This window comes from Thermothelomyces heterothallicus (assembly GCF_042370625.1).
Source record: "Thermothelomyces heterothallicus CBS 202.75 unplaced genomic scaffold P884_scaffold_3, whole genome shotgun sequence".
Classification (NCBI taxonomy): domain Eukaryota; kingdom Fungi; phylum Ascomycota; class Sordariomycetes; order Sordariales; family Chaetomiaceae; genus Thermothelomyces; species Thermothelomyces heterothallicus.
In genome coordinates this window covers 76078-91699 of record NW_027192564.1, presented here as the reverse complement: position 1 = coordinate 91699, position 15622 = coordinate 76078, and the positions used below count along the sequence as shown (strand labels likewise).

At 57.9% G+C, this 15622-nt stretch overlaps 9 protein-coding genes across 9 annotated transcripts; 8 read left to right on the top strand and 1 right to left on the bottom strand.

Annotated features, from left to right (window-relative positions):
• The first annotated feature begins 1152 nt into the window (after positions 1-1152).
• Positions 1153-2419, top strand: P884DRAFT_255142 (uncharacterized protein). Its single transcript, XM_069440962.1, has 2 exons — positions 1153-1998; positions 2120-2419. The coding sequence occupies exons 1-2, from the start codon at positions 1402-1404 to the stop codon at positions 2381-2383; spliced, it is 861 nt and encodes a 286-aa protein (XP_069300345.1). The 5' UTR covers positions 1153-1401; the 3' UTR covers positions 2384-2419.
• Positions 2420-2464: 45 nt separating this feature from the next.
• On the bottom strand, positions 2465-3559 carry P884DRAFT_327143 (uncharacterized protein). Its single transcript, XM_069445515.1, has one exon. It carries the CDS (start codon positions 3151-3153, stop codon positions 2653-2655), a length of 501 nt encoding a protein of 166 aa, XP_069300344.1. The 5' UTR covers positions 3154-3559; the 3' UTR covers positions 2465-2652.
• Positions 2832-3559, top strand: P884DRAFT_255141 (uncharacterized protein). The gene has a single exon (XM_069440961.1). The coding sequence runs from the start codon at positions 3229-3231 to the stop codon at positions 3508-3510; it is 282 nt and encodes a 93-aa protein (XP_069300343.1). The 5' UTR covers positions 2832-3228; the 3' UTR covers positions 3511-3559.
• Positions 3560-4855: 1296 nt separating this feature from the next.
• P884DRAFT_274967 (alkaline-phosphatase-like protein) lies at positions 4856-7145 on the top strand (the record flags this gene model as incomplete). The annotated part of the gene is made up of 4 exons (XM_069442794.1): positions 4856-5518; positions 5854-6188; positions 6292-6855; positions 7019-7145. 4 exons carry the CDS (start codon positions 4856-4858, stop codon positions 7143-7145), a joined length of 1689 nt encoding a protein of 562 aa, XP_069300342.1.
• A 545-nt stretch (positions 7146-7690) lies between these two features.
• P884DRAFT_192972 (mediator of RNA polymerase II transcription complex subunit 8-domain-containing protein) lies at positions 7691-8670 on the top strand (the record flags this gene model as incomplete). Its single annotated transcript, XM_069437721.1, has 2 exons — positions 7691-7821; positions 7887-8670. The coding sequence occupies 2 exons, from the start codon at positions 7691-7693 to the stop codon at positions 8668-8670; spliced, it is 915 nt and encodes a 304-aa protein (XP_069300341.1).
• A 1273-nt stretch (positions 8671-9943) lies between these two features.
• Positions 9944-10310, top strand: P884DRAFT_255137 (uncharacterized protein). Its single transcript, XM_069440960.1, has one exon. It carries the CDS (start codon positions 9957-9959, stop codon positions 10260-10262), a length of 306 nt encoding a protein of 101 aa, XP_069300340.1. The 5' UTR covers positions 9944-9956; the 3' UTR covers positions 10263-10310.
• P884DRAFT_255136 (uncharacterized protein) lies at positions 10286-10606 on the top strand. Its single transcript, XM_069440959.1, has one exon. It carries the CDS (start codon positions 10333-10335, stop codon positions 10585-10587), a length of 255 nt encoding a protein of 84 aa, XP_069300339.1. The 5' UTR covers positions 10286-10332; the 3' UTR covers positions 10588-10606.
• P884DRAFT_74760 (acyltransferase 3) lies at positions 10460-12377 on the top strand. Its single transcript, XM_069446061.1, has 2 exons — positions 10460-11061; positions 11193-12377. The coding sequence occupies exons 1-2, from the start codon at positions 10656-10658 to the stop codon at positions 12356-12358; spliced, it is 1572 nt and encodes a 523-aa protein (XP_069300338.1). The 5' UTR covers positions 10460-10655; the 3' UTR covers positions 12359-12377.
• Positions 12378-13493: 1116 nt separating this feature from the next.
• P884DRAFT_192918 (Mss4-like protein) lies at positions 13494-14291 on the top strand (the record flags this gene model as incomplete). Its single annotated transcript, XM_069437716.1, has 5 exons — positions 13494-13669; positions 13751-13783; positions 13891-13936; positions 14022-14092; positions 14174-14291. 5 exons carry the CDS (start codon positions 13494-13496, stop codon positions 14289-14291), a joined length of 444 nt encoding a protein of 147 aa, XP_069300337.1.
• Between the last annotated feature and the right edge of the window lie 1331 nt (positions 14292-15622).

The window sequence follows — 15622 nt, the reverse complement described above, 5'->3', positions numbered from 1 at the left end:
ACCGTGAGCGATCCCCGTCAGCCATGAGATGATGCTGCCTCCAGTGTGCTAACGCTGCAGACAGGCCACCGAGAAGCCCGCCAAAAAAGGCCGGCGCTCCCGGAGGGAAGACGCCGACGGCGAGACGGCCGCGGACGAGTTTGAGGTGGAGGAGATTGTCGACTCGGCCATCGACGCCGACACCATGGAGCACATGTACCTGGTCAAGTGGAAGAATTACCCGGCGAGCGAGAACACGTGGGAGCCCAAGAAGAACCTCAGGGGCGCGCTCGAACTCGTCCGCGAATTTGACGCCGCCAAGAAGAGGGCCGAGGCCGCAGAGGCCGCGAGAAAGGCGGCCGAGAAGAGGACCGCGGCGGCTGCGCCTCGAGCAACGAAGGCAACGAGGAAGCCGAAGACTAAGGCAGTGAAGCCGGTTAAAAAGACAAGAGAAGCGCCGGGGCGGCCGGGGCGTCCAGGGCTGAGGAGGAGAGCGCGGGCTTGAGATGTTCGTCGGCCGGATTTTCCTTGGTTCCTATCGTTATTGCCCTTTGCTGCGGAGAGCTAGTGGTTTGCAAAGGGGGGGAATTCGCTTGGGGATTCCATTGGCGGTCGCGCAGGGCGGAGCTTTTCGCCTTGACGATGCTCATAGTTTGCTTGGGGAACTCTGGTTGTGAGATCAAATCCTCGGCGCATGATTCGAGGGGCCCGACGTCGAGGTTTCGTACTGGTGGGGATGAAAACCTTGAATGGTTGGCATGTCCTCAAGGGGCGTTAACAGTCCAGTACATATTTACAGTCAAAAGGGCTTCCGCATGCGATATACCGGGCCCCTTCCGGCTCACCGCACCTTGCTCTCTCCAAGAGCCGTCGGCGCCGTTATCTCTGAATATTGATGCGGGTGAATATCGGTTGTGGAGGAGCACTGCTTGCTCATGTTGGCTCTTGCAAGACTCGAATTCTTGGAGTGCGTGCGTGACACCTGTACGAAGTACGGACTACTCCGTAGATATCCGTGCTTGGATGTACGGACAAGTGCACTAATAATAATAATAATAATAAGGCTACGACGCGGATGTTATCGAATGGCCCGTTCTTTTGTCCAAAGGTACGAGTGTACTCCGTAGGGGGCAGCAAGTTGGGTTAACCGGGGCCCACAGTGGGGCGCCCCTGAGCTTCGACTGATGACGTGGGGGACACCTAACGTTATTTTTCAGTTTAAGCCGAGCCCGTCAGCTTAGCAGTACACTACGGGGAACGGAGCACATCGTACAGTACATCCACAGTAGCTCCCATCATCAACGCCCACAACCTCAGGTTCCGCATCGCGCCGGCGGGACAGGCTCGGTCGCAGCACTATTCGATAACAAAACGAACAAACCGAGTAATTGACCGAGATAGTGCACTGTACCGCCGCCCAACATGGACGCGCTCCGCTCGGCGATCCAGCCCGTCACGCACAACCTGCCGGGCCCGATCCGCAGCCTCGGCGAGTCCATCATCGGCGACGCGTGCTACAAGACGCTCCTCCTCGACGTCGACCTCGAGAACGCGGAATGCGTCAAGCTGGCCATCAGCAAGGGCCTCGGCATCGGCATCGTGGGCGCGTCGTCCATCGTCAAGGTGCCGCAGATCCTCAAGCTCGTCCGGTCGCGCTCGGCCAGCGGCGTCTCGTTCCTCTCGTACCTGCTCGAGACCAGCAGCTACCTCATCTCGCTGGCCTACAACGTCCGGAACGCGTTCCCCTTTAGCACCTACGGCGAGACCGCGCTGGTGCTGGGGCAGAACGTCATCATCACCATCCTCGTGCTCAACTACAGCGGCAGGGCCACCCTGGCCGCTACCTTCGTCGCCGCCTTCGCCGCCGCCGCCGCCACGCTGTTCGCCGAGAGCATCGTCGACATGCAGACCATGAAGTACCTGCAGGCCGGGGCGGGCGCGCTCGGCGTGGCGAGCAAGGTGCCGCAGATTCTGGCCATCTGGCAGGAGGGCGGCACGGGTCAGCTGAGTGCCTTCGCCGTAAGTTTTCCCCATTTTTTTTTCCTTTTTTTTTGTTTGACGGATCGACCATATTCCGGCCGAGCAAGAGGAGAGAGAATCGGGTTGCTAACGCGGGGACGGCGTTTGAACCGCAAAACAGGTCTTCAACTATCTCCTCGGCTCGCTCGCGCGCGTCTTCACGACCCTGCAAGAGGTGGACGACAAGCTGATCCTGTACGGCTTCGTCGCCGGTTTTGCGCTCAACCTGGTGCTCGCGCTGCAGATGGTCTACTACTGGAACGCGCCGTCGGCCAAGGCCAAGGGCAAGCAAAAGGAGGCGCCCGTCGCAGCGCCGACCTCGTCAGCGACCACGACGTCGGCGGCACCCAAGAGCAAGGGCCCCACGACTCGTCGCCGTGGCTAAGGGGCGGCGGTTTTCTGCTTACTTGTATTTTTTTTTAAGGTTTAGCTTGCCATTTTCGCCTTCAAATGGAAGACGAAACGTGTCGTTTCATTTTCTGGTTGAATCATACAAGTGATGGCGCCCCCAAGTAAACTCCCAAAGAAACAGCACCCACTGATCGATCTGTGCATCCCATCGAGAGAAAGAAAAAAAAAAAAACATGATACCTGCCTGTCGCCAGCAACAGATGGGTGCGAAGCGGCGGTTCCGCCGTTCTCCTCCCCCCAATCTCAGAGAAGAGCAGTGATACCGATTCCGACCAGCCCAGCAAGAAGAACGCTAACGTCGAGGTCCGCGAGCGCAGCGGCGTCCGACTTTTGGCCCTTGTGCTTGCCGTCCTGCTTGTTGATCTTGTTGATGGGGTTGGTCTTGTCCTTTTCTGTTTCCTTCTCCTGCTTTTGCTTTTCCTGCTCCTTCTGCTTCTCCTGTTGCTTCTGCTTCTCCTTGTCCTTGTCCTTGTCCTTGTCCTTGTCCGTGTCCTTGTCCTTGCAGCCGAGAACTCCGCACACTTTCGACGGCTTGATCTTGAGCCCGCGTGCATCCAGGTCATGCGTCTCTTCCTCGTCTGTCGGGATCACCTCATTGTGCCCGTCGTGCTTCCGCCCCTTGTGAGACGGGCCGTGGCGGGCAACGACGTCGACCGTGGCGGTGTCGGTGCTATGCCCCGTGCTGGGAAGTTTGGCCGCGGCTGCGATGGCGAAGAGGGAGAAGAAGACGGTGGTGGGCTTCATTTTCTTCTTCGACGCGGTGTTAGGTTTCTGGGTTGAAGGGGCGGTGGCGCAGCTGACTGGTGATTGGGGATCTCAATGTGCTTTAGCTCGTTGATGCTGTTGCTCTTGGTGTTGGGAAGAGTGTGGATTCATCCTGGATCGGTTGGACATCGGAATCCCGTTTTATCCTCGAGCTGTTGCCTTCCGCCATGTCGGAATTGCTCACAGCTTTCAAATACTTGGTGTTGGTCTGTTTCGTCCCAGACGAGTGTTCGTCTGGCCACGAGCTGCACGCCTACCGCGTGTGACTGGCAGCCAAAGGGTTGGGCCAGCGAGACCGTCTGTGCTACCATCAGAAAAGACGGTCCACTTTTCTGAGGATCTTTCCATTGCGATATGTAGTGTACCGTTCTTCCCAATTCCCGGGTGGTTTTGGGCTCGGCCGTTTCGAATGTTGCTCCGGCCCAAATACCGACCCGGGCCGGGGGCCAAGGGGCCCCGCCAGCAGCGGGGCGAGCTCCGGACTCGGCCGGGTCTTCACCGATCAATTTCAGGGAGCAGTGGGTCCTTGATCGTTGCCAGGATACCCCACAATGACCCCTGTTACATTGTGCATGTTACGGAGTAAAAACACACAAAATTGCGGATATAACCTATCAGTTAGCCCGAAGATAAGGGCCCAGACACATCAAGGAGCGGTCAAGGTTGCATCAATGGAACGGGAAAAAGAAAACTTCCAACTCCACTAGTGCAGTCTGTATAGACTCTAAAACCAAAAAAAAAAAAAAAAAAAACGAGGCTTTGAGCTACGCCAGATTGCTAAAGAGGTTGGGATTCTCGACGTCCTAGCGCTACGGAGTATTTGTCACGTGTAATGTTACCGAGTCCCTGCGGAGCTTTGATAAGCGGGGTGGATTCGGAATATGGGGTCCTCCTTTTCGTCGAAAGAAACCCATGGAAACGGGCAACTTCACCGCTAAGCAACAAGACTTCGCGGGGGCTCGATGGGGTTTGGCTGGAGATGAGGCGAATGCGACCCGCCATCCGCTACCCCTGGCAGCGATCCCCGGAGTTTGCCAGATTACCGGACTCCCGAACGGTGTGACGAGACAAGAATAAATGGAGCCGCCGCCGTTTTCCGTGTCCTCATCCCGTCTCCCGATGGCGCCATCTGACGAGCTCTCCATAATACCGAAGTTGCGTGCTCAGGCGTCATCCAGCTCCCCGCTCTGCTCCTACCGATATCCCAGGGCGCTTAGCACTATTCAAAACAGACAACACCGTGATCGTGGGGGTTCACTCTTCCTCTCTTCATCCCGCTGCGAATCCCGTCGTTGCTCTTGGAAGGAAAACTGCCTTACCTTGGGAAAACGCCACCTTCCTGCCTGCACTAGCTACTAACCCTTTATCCATTGCGTGCCTTCCCGCACCTCACTTTTACCTAATCTGGTGCTGCCCACCCTTGGCGTACATACATCGAGCCTCTCCAGCTACGCGAGCTCCTGCAAGCTCCCCACGAGACCGTGGTGAACCCATTCGCGCTTGCAGGCGGCTTTTCCATACATAGGGCTGAGTTTCAAGGCACGCCGCGGCGTGGAAAACCAAGCAGAAAAGTAGTTGCGCTCACACCTCCCGGTCTCAATTGCGCTAGTGTATCCGCAGGGAGGAGGTGCAAGCACCCGGCAGAGAAGTCCTAGAACACACACAACCAGAAGAGGCCAGAATGGCGCCGGACCTCAACTCCCTCCCGGCCTCGCCTGCCCAGGGCAAGGCCGTTAACCTCACACGCAGCGCGCTCAACAGCGGCCCGGCCCCGGGCGAGAAGCTGCCCAACATCCTCTACATCATGGCCGACCAGCTCGCGGCGCCGCTCCTCAAGATGTACAACCCGGACTCGCAGATCCTGACGCCGAACCTGGACGCGCTGGCGGCCAGGTCGGTGCAGTTCGACTCGGCCTACTGCCCGTCGCCGCTGTGCGCACCCTCGCGCATGAGCATGATCACGGGCCAGCTGCCCATGAAGATCGGCGCCTACGACAACGCGTCGTCCATCTCGAGCGACATCCCCACCTACGCGCACTACCTGCGCCTCAAGGGCTACCACACCGTCCTGGCCGGCAAGATGCACTTTGTCGGCGACCAGCTGCACGGCTACGAGACCCGCCTGACCAGCGACATCTACCCGGGCGACTACGGCTGGGCCGTCAACTGGGACGAGCCCGACACCCGGCTCGAGTGGTACCACAACGCCAGCTCCATCCTGCAGGCCGGCGTCTGCGTCCGCAGTAACCAGCTGGACTACGACGAGGAGGTCATGTATCGGTCCACCCAGTTCTTGTATGATCACGTCCGCGAGGGGCCCGGAGCCCGGCCATTCTGCCTTACGGTAAGTCTTCATCCTTCAGTAGATCTGTTGGAGGATCAAAGAGCGGGTGTAGATGTAGCGTATGTACTTGGTGCATGCGTTACACAGTACGTACACGACACTAGGAAGATCTCCAATCCCCTTCCCCATTTCCAGATTTGGAAAACATCATGGGTTCCATCGTTCCCATGATTGGTTCGCCTCACGCGGCACGTTGAGCGTGGGGGGCTTCTCCGTGGGTTCGGGGGGGATTGAAGGGGCGGGCGTTCGTACCCGTTATTCCATTCCACGTTCGCACGTATGCATACCAAGAGAGCGGGTAGGCTGACATAGTGCGGGTCCTCCCAATCGTTTAGGTCTCGTTGACGCACCCCCACGACCCGTACACCATCGAGCAAAAGTACTGGGACCTTTACGAGGGCGTCGACATTGAGCTGCCCAAGGTCAAGATCCCCAAGGAAGAGCAGGATCCGCACAGCAAGCGCCTGCTCAAGGTGTGCGACCTCTGGGACAACGAGTTCACCGACGAGCAGATCAAGCGGGCGAGGCGGGCCTACTACGGCGCCGTCAGCTACGTCGACGACTGCGTCGGCAAGCTGCTGGACGTGCTCAAGAAGTGCAGGCTGGACAAGAACACCATCGTCATCTTCAGCGGCGACCACGGCGACATGCTCGGCGAACGCGGGCTCTGGTAAGTTCCGCAACCATCGTTTTACTCTTTTCTCTCTCTCTCTCTCTCTCTCTCTCTCACACACACACACACATATCTAACCGTCCATCTCCCTGTTTCCCAGGTACAAGATGAGCTACTTCGAGTCCTCGGTCCGCGTGCCCCTGCTCATCTCGCACCCCACCCAATTCACGCCGCACCGTGTCAAGGCCAACGTGTCGACCCTCGACATCCTGCCCACCATGTGCGACCTGGTCGGCACCAAGCCGGCCTCCTTCCTGCCCCTCGACGGCGTCTCCCTGCTGCCGCACCTGCAGGGCGTCCCCGGCGGGCACGACGAGGTGTTTGCCGAGTACACGGGCGAGGGCACGGTGCGCCCGCTCATGATGATCCGGCGCGGCCGCTGGAAGTACGTCACCTGCCCGGCCGACGGCTCGCAGCTGTACGACCTCGAGGCCGACCCGCTCGAGCTCGTCGACCTGGTCAAGAGCGGCGCCGCCTCCTCCGACGAGAAGATCCGCCGCGTCTTTGAGGATTTTGAGGCCGAGGCGCACGCCAAGTGGGACTTTGACGAGATCACGCGCCGCGTCCTCGAGTCGCAGCGCAAGAGGCGGCTGGTGTGGTCCGCGCTGATCCGGGGCAAGTTTACCAGCTGGGATTACAATCCGATCGACGACGGCCGGGAGAAGTAAGTTTGTTTTTTTAGTTCTTTCTTTTTTTTTTTTTTCCTTTCACTCTTCTCCCCTCCTCTTCCTCCTCCTCCTCCTCCTTCTTCTCTATTTTCTCCTACTCCCTTTCTTCCAATTGTGAACTCTCGCGCGAGATCGATCATGTGCTAAACAAGGAACCAGGTACATCCGCTCGCATATCCCGTTGGATGATTTGGAGCGTAGGGCGCGCTTCCCGGCTGTGGACGCATTTGGAAACGAGACGAGCTCGGCCGTCCTTGCGCACCAAGCCGGCTCGCACGGGGAGTGAACTGGGGTATTTGATCTCAGCAGTTAATGGTTCTACCATGGTTTCTCTCGGTTCGAGGTCGGGACTTGAGTACATACAAGTACACGGATGGCATTCGGGCTTTAGCGTGGCGTAGAGCGTTGCGAAAAAGAAAAAAAAGAACTTCCTTAACGATGGTTTGACGCATATATAGTATATAATGATCAATTGCCCTGCGTTTCAACAACGGGTCCTTTAACAAAGTATTCCGTAATGAACGGCTTCCTTCATCGCCCGTTGTTCGAGGTTGGCCACTTGCTGGCAAATCTGACTTCCCAGGGTTAGGGCTCCTCTAGGTCGCGTTCAAGCTTGCCTGATCTGTGCCAAGCTTGCTGTGGAGGAGAGCTTCGAGTCCCCCCGATCTGCTATGCCCCTCCACGCATCTTCCGCTTTCCTTGTCCCTTCTTCAGCAGCCCGCCCACTTCCAGCTCCACGAAATTACGCACTCACTCGTGTCGTCGTTTTCGTGGGCTGCATCTCAAGCTTGATTTTAAAACCCTCCCCCCGGGATAAACATTATTGCAGCCATGGCGTCCCTCAATATGAGTCCGGAGGAGCTAAAGCAACTGGAGCTGGTGAGGAACCGATTCGCTCAGCTCACCAGCAGCCTGAACAGCCTCCGAGCGAGCGTCCTCAACTCCAATCCCCTCCCCTCTCGGTACGTTCAGATAGCGGTTTCTTCCCTGGCCTGGTCTACAAGTGGTCTGACCGCGCCCCGCCCAGCGAATCCCTCCAAGCGTCCGTGACCATCCTCCAACAAAACATCCGCTCCATCCAGGAGCTCGCGGACGAGAACGCCGACCTGTTCCAGCGCCTCGCCATCCACCCGTCCACCAACTTCCCCGGCCGCACCCACGAACACATTCTCACCCAGCTGCTGCGTAAGAAGCTCGAGCCGGACGTCGAGAACTGGGTCGAGGAGGCACGCGCGACGGCGCGCGCGGCGGGCGTGGACGCGAGCAAGCTCGCCGCGGGCGTGCGTCCGCGCGGGGTGCACGACTACGACGACGAGGATGCCTACGACCTGGGCGCGGCGGTCAACCCCGACGACGCCCCCTCGGACCCCTTCAGCGAGCAGTGGGCCGACATGGCCGACAACTTCCGGCAGACGCTGCAGCAGTACGTCACGGTCCAGGTCAAGAAGAAGTACACGGTCGAGGAGCAGGCCATGGGCATCGAGAACGTGCGCACGGGGCTGAGGCAAACGCTGGAGGAGAGCGACGAGGAGGATGAGGATGAGGACGAAGAAGAGGAGGAGGAGGAGGAGGCGGCGGGGACTACTGCTGCGCAGGCCGTCCCTGGCGCTCCGGCTGCTGCTGGTGCTGCTGGTGCTGCTGGTGCTGCCGAGGGGCAGGGTGGCCGCCGCGGGGGCTTTCCGGTGGTGGTCGAGCCGGAACACATCTTTTACTTGCAAGCCCAAGGCAGCTTCGACCTCCCCAGGAACATCCCACTCGAGTCAAAGCGCGTACAAACCGGAGCGACCAGACGGGTGGCACCGCCAAGGTGAAATGTGTCGGATATGCATCTATCTACCGTTTGATCTACTAGCTCCGCCCCAACAACATCCGGCTCCTGCGGGCGCGCCCGCTGCCAAGTACCGTCCGCCATAAGCTCGTTATAGCCGAGGAGATGCTGGGACGTGGGACTGATTGGAAAACATTACGGACTCCTGTGCGAGGTGAGCCCGGCATACGCTTTGCCTATTCCTGCGCTGATGAGAGATGTGTTGCTCACATTCAATGAAGGAGATCACGCGATCATTGACGAAATGTTCCTGTTGCGCCGACTCCCGACGGAACTGTCCAACCAGTCGAGCTCGGTTGTGAAAAAGCAGTGATACTCTCCATGCGACCATCGAGGCAATGGCAAGCGATGCGGCGTTATACGAGCCTGAGTACGATACGCGTGAAACAGGAGCCGTTCTTGGGCTTATGAAATCAGAGCCAGCGCCGGTGGTGACACTACACCCCGAGGGGCACAGCGGTGCACAGATGGGCCTGTTTAGATGCTTACGCCCGAAGGAGGATGATAGGAACTAGTACGCTCCTGGGCTGAATGGCTGCGGCAGAGACGCCTGCACCTCAGCACAATAAGAGGCACAGTTACTTATTGATGATGGTCCTCAAGGCCATCTGCGACAGATACCTGCTACTAAATGAAGCACCCTCCAAAATTGTTGGCGAATGGTCAGTTGTATACCTTTCTAGTCCTGCAAGTGAGACGGAGGGGTTTGGTGTGTCAGATAGACGAGCTGGCGTTCAGGTGGTGTCTGTGTGTTCGGTGTTTCGAGAAAGAACCACTAAAAGCTGAGCTTTAATCGAACACCTGACGTTGGCCAAGGGTGGGTTCCGATTATTGAAACGGCCTAGACCCATCGGCTATTCACACTGTGACAATCATGATATCCCAATATTGCAACTTCGCATGCGGCCTGTACCTTTCCCCCTAATTAATTCATTACCTAATGTCCGTTCTTTCCAAGTCTCCGTCGAGGACCTACACTATTTGCTCGTTCGTCCCAATATTTGAGAGATTAGAGGATCAAAACGCAGATCGATCTCATCAGACCAAGTCATTTCAACAACATTTTCCCCAGAGCCTTCTCGTTCGGGATATGCCTACCTTCCTTACCTTCGTATGTACGTGTAACCTATCTTAGAAGCAAGTTTGCATGTACATACCTTGCATCGTTTGTGTGTCTGTTCAGATTACATACTACAACAGAGAGAGTAATCCGTACATTACGTGTGTACTCGCACCCTGCTGACAGCCGGGCACAGCCTGGGCCCCACCATGAAACCCCTGATTTCTCATTCTTTCTGCTTGGTCATTCTCCATTTTTCCACGAGGGGCGGCTACCATCGACGGGCCCTAACCGTTGGGAAGAACAAGAGTTGTGGCGGAGCGAGGATCTTTCTCCACTGCAATGCGGCGACTCGAAGATCTCTCCGCAGTATGCAACGGCCGTCGGCACCCATCCGCTTTTCTTGTGCGGAATCTGATTGCCCGCGGTTCCTGAGGTCAGGAGGTTTGGCAAATTGTTTGGCTGGCTCCCATCCCTTCGCTCCTTCTTTCATCGGCTCCCATCGCGGCCTCTGATTTGCGGTTTTCGTTTGCGCGCTCTGCGTGGTGGGTAACAACGGTTGGGTAAGTACCGAGCACCCACCACATGCCAACAGTTTGTTCGTCAACTGTTCCTGCACCACGGCATCTCAAACACCCTGCGCCGCGCGTCAAGTGCAGGCCCCTCGACGTTGGCCGACGTTGGCCGCTTCCCCCTTCCCTCCCTTCCGCCAACAAAGAAAGCTTCAAACCCCACATGAACGAACCGCCGTCTTTTGACGGGCTTCTAACCCGCAATCCAATTCAAAGCAACCCCGTCGAATGTCCTGAGCCGCAGCCTCTCCGACACTGCACCGGCTAGCGCTCCCCAACCGGACCGCCCGTCGCCGTAGCAGCAGCACCGAGACCAAAGACGAACGCACGCACAACATGATAACCACCACATCACCAAGCCACCGGCGCGGGACGCCGAGCACATCCTCCATCCAGAGCCTCCTCACCCACGGCCCGATTCAATCCTGGATTCGCTTTCTTCGCCCTTTGCTGCCCAGCTTCGTCGCCGACGACCTCTTCCCCGAGCACCGCCCGACGTGGCGGCTGCACCCGACGTCATACCTCGACGGCCTGCGCGGCATCGCCGCCATCATCGTCTTCATCTGCCACTACACCGAGAACAACTTCCGCCCGCTGACGAGGCCGTACGCGCCTATCCCCCCCGCCCCAGGCCCCGACCCACCCCTGGACGAGCCGCCCATGTACGGCAGTAAGGATCTCCCTGACTCGCTGATCCAGCTGCCGTTTGTGAGATCCATCTTCTCGGGTCGGCCGATGGTTCGTACGTGAATGAGCCCCCCCTCCCCCGCGCCCAAGCACCACACATATTTCCGGAGACTCCCCGTAGGTTCGAGGATGGAGAGAGAGTAAGGCGCGTAACTGACCCCGGACGACCTTCTCGCCCACTGCCAGACATCTTCTTCGTCATCTCGGGTTTCGCGCTGTCATATAAGCCGGTGCAGGCGCTGCACGCGCGCGACACGGCAAAGTGCTACGCGGCGCTGGCGTCGTCGGCCTTCCGGCGCCCCTTCCGCCTCTTCGGCCCCTGCATCGTCTCGACCTTTCTCATCATGTGCCTGCGCCAGCTCGGCTGCCTGCCGGGGGGCAAGGAGACGCTGGCCGAGGAGCTCTGGCGCTGGCGCGGCGCCGTCTTCCACCAGGTGACCTGGCCCTGGGCCTGGGATCACGACCTGCGCCCCGCCTACGACGTGCACCTGTGGACGATCCCGATCGAGTTCGCACACTCGATGCTGCTCTTCATGGTGGTGCTGATGCTGTCGCGCGTGCGGCTGCCGGTGCGCCTCGCGGCCGAGCTGGGCCTGATCGGCTACTGCTTGGTCTGCGGCAAATGGGCCGGGTTCGAGTTCCTGGCCGGCTTGTTCCTGGCCGAGATGCACGTCCTGCGGGCCGCCAGGGCGAAGGAGTGGGAGGGGCATGAGGAGATGCGCCGCTCGCGAGGCTCGACGAACTGGGCCCTCAAGGCCTTCCAGGTCTTTCTCATCGTGCTAGGCTTGTTCATCGGCGGCTGGCCGAACCGATTCGCAGACAGGACGCCCGGCATTCGCTACTTCCTGGTGCTCACGCCGTCTCCGTTCGCCACGATGGACGCCCTGGCGCCACAAAAGTTCTGGTTTGGCTTGTCAGCCGTCGCGACCGTCTGGGCCGTGGGGGATCTTGCCCCCCTGCGGAGGTTCTTCGAGGGCCCGTTGGCGCAGTACTGCGGACGGATCAGCTATGCCGTGTATATCTGCCACGGGCCCGTCGAGGAGTTGTTCAAGGACTGGTTCCTCGGGCACCCTCCCATCCCGGAATACGGGGAGCCCGGGGCACCGGATTACAAGCCGCCTCTGCCCGCGACGGGGGTCAAGGGGCTTGTCGGGTACGAAACCATCACCCAGATTACCGTTGGCTGGATTTTGGGGCTCTGGCTCCTCGCACCGGTCGTTATTTGGGCGGCAGATCTCTTCTGGCGAAGTGTCGACAGCCCGCTTGTCAGTCTTGCTAGGAAGTTGGAGATGATGTGCCTGGACGAGACCGAGCCGAGTCCGAGGAGTCAGGGGTACTCTGCAGCTGCGTGACGTTGAACATCATTCCTGCGTTCCGCCGTACTTGTCTTTTAGGTCCTTTTAATTTCATGTTTTTTCTTCCGTGGAGATAAGCATGATCTTTTTATCACCTTATACCCAGGCCTCGGAGGCGTGTATATATATGTACAACATCTAAACTCTGTATCATAATATTTTAAAATAGACCCAAAACGGTCCCAAAGCATTGGGGCGCATGGTAAGCCTAATCCAGAGCTGAACCCAGAGGACGGAGTTTTCAAAGGTAATCGATCAGGGGCAATACACCAGGTTCATTACGGATACTACGTGCTTGTTGACCCGGCAAGAAAGGAGCCATGAGGTGAGCTAGAAACAACATCCCACTCGTCCCAGAACCTCTGTGTATCGTATATCCAATGGTGTCCAATGGTATCCAATGCTGCTTGCTGCAGGAGGACGATTATCGGATCTGAACACTTGGCCCCTCGGGGATACTATCGGGGCTATGCGGGGTCATCGGGGAATCGTCGGGTCGGCCCCGCCCGGCCTCGGGATACGAAGCTCCACGCCTTGCTGGGCGAGAGCTGTTTGTTCTGTCAACTAGTCTTTCCATACCTTCCCTAGGAGGTTAAAATAGTAGCAAGCGAGCCGAGCCGCTTGTGTTGAAGTTGATTGACGGGTGATCATGTGACCACGCGTTCGCGGAGCTTTGATTGAATGCTACTGGCCTGCCGCCCTGTTACCTCAGGCCAGTGACTCACGCCCCCCATTCGAGAGCAGAGTCATAGGGCTGAGTCCGCAGATTTAAGGCCGTCGCTGCCCGGGAGGCGGATTGCAGCCTTAGGTGTCCTGCCATCTCTTTCCTCGGCCATCTCCCTCGTCTGGACCGTATTCGTTCATTCGAGCTCTGTCTTCGGCGCGGCACACGGCCGAGAGGGTCGGATTGCAACAACTGCCTGCTGCTGGAAGCCGTCGCGACCCGGTTATATCAAGATCCTGCTGCCAGAGGCTGACGGTGCCCATTGACTTTCAGCAATAGAACTAGATCACTCTCGGACCTCGAATTCTCAATCATCCTCTCTCTGCTCGCTCTTCACCCAGGGCGCAGCACATGCCACAAACCTTTCGTTGAGCAGGGCCAAACTCGAAGACACAGAAAGCAGAAGCCATGGAAGCCAGCTGCCAGTGCGGAGCCGTGAGCTTCAAGACTCCCCTCCCCAAGCCACTGGCTCTGTACATTTGCCACTGCCACAACTGTCAGCGGCAGTCGAGCTCGGCCTTTGGGACGTCGGCCATCTTCCCCCGGTTCCCGCTGCCGGATGCCGAACTGCTGAGCTGTTACAAGTGAGTCACCAGCAGGCTGTCTCTCCCGTCCTAAGCCGGTATTGTTACTTTTCAGCCTCTGACCGAGCCATCTCTCGGTAGGCGGCCAACTACCCTCGGAGAGACAATGTACTGGTACGTTTTGCCTCTGGACTAGGACAAACCGGAAGGCCTTGGAGCGCTGACAGAAAGGGGGGGTGGGGGGAGAGTTGGGCGGGGACTCGCCTCACCCTTCCTCACAGCTACTTCTGCACGCGATGCGGGACGCGGCTGGTTCACACAATTCCTGTAAGTCATTACTGGCCGCATCCTAACATCCCCCGTACCTCACCCCCCCAATATCGGCAACTCGTTCTCTGACTGCAGAGCCCAGGGTAAGAACGTCGTCTCGGTCAAGGGAGGATGCATCGAAGGACTGGATTGGAAGTCGGCCATTCATATCTGGTACGTCGGCCCTGTGCGCGCGTCGCTTTGCCTTTTGCAATCGGGTGAGGTGGGGGGGCGGACTGACTCCATCGCTTATAGGACCAAGTCGGCCATGGTCCCGATCCCGGAGGGATCAGAGACATACCCGGATGGCGGGCCAGCTGAGCTCAGCGACGGTCAAGATTCGCTCGACCACCCGGTTGAGTTGGCCGGTTGAGCAGACGAGTACTAAAGAACAGGCACCCGCGCGCTGTAGGGTGGGGAGTGATGTCTACTACTGCGCGACTCGGGCGCTGCAGCATCGGTTGAAGGAAGTCAAGGCACATAAAAAAAAGGCAAGGACGGGGTGAGTACATGGTACAGAGTAATAGAGGCGCAAAAACGGGGGTGTGGGCGATTTCCAAGGGCAAAAACGTGGATATTTGAAACTTGCTAGTCGAAACCTATGTTGGGAATGTCGGGACTCTCTGTAACTAACTGTAATTGGTGTGTTGTTTAACTTATCGCTTGACGGCTTCTGTCCCTAATGTGCTTGTATACGGATAATATTAGTGTAGAGATGTGTCGAGGGTCACAGCCCAAGAAGACGCTTGGCCGATGACAGATCTAGAACCTTTCCCCCAAGTAACCGGCCCTACACTACTTTTAGTGTGATTGGCGGTTGGGACTAGTTAGTATACGGATTAGTTGAAGCCGCGCCTGCAGGCCTGGTTCATGTTACCCCCGCCAAGCTTCTGGGCAGGGGTTAACTCCGTCAAAGCTTCTGAAAACTTCCGATTGGATTACGAGCCATCCACCTCAATTCCATCACTCATCAGGGCCATCACCCATCAAACACCAAGCCCTTCTTAGAGCGCCAAGAAGAGGGTGCGTCGTGAACTTGATGCATTATTCTTCCCGAAAGATAATAAGCTTCTCTTTCCAATTCTTGTTCATTTTTTTGCTGCGTTCCCGAATAGTGGAGGTCCTGATGCTAACGGACTTTTTGCCGCGACGCCGCACTGAGCTGTTTGCGAATCTACGAACAAGCTGATGCCTACGGAGACGAGCTTCCATCGATGAGCTAGAAATTTAGCTTCCCCTCCTCGGAGTTGCAAGCTGTTGAGGAGCTCCTGATGGGTTACATGGTGGTGTACGGATCGTACTCCGTCGTGCGTGCTCAATTTGTTCAAGCTTGTCTTCCCTGCGCCGCTCGCGTAGGGGGCCCTGTTTCGCTTGGACCGACCTCTGACACGAACCGTCTGGGGTCCGTCTCATGCCCCTTTGCGGCGTAAGGCCCCTACCGCAACCCACAGACACGGAATAGCCTGCCCATGCGTTGACAGGGAACTTGGTGTACGGAGTAGGGGGCCCCGCAGAATTGAGCCTCACCAGCACGCGACCTGATTGAGAAGACGCGCATGAGACTGCTCCTCAGACATGGTTGCCCTGAACAGGCGCGCGGAGCGTCTACTCAGAGTAGACTAGGACGTCTCGGGCTCGTCCGTTCCCCCCTTGCCAGGTGCGACGGCAAGGAGGACGGATGAATGGAGCCCCTTCGAAAGGTTC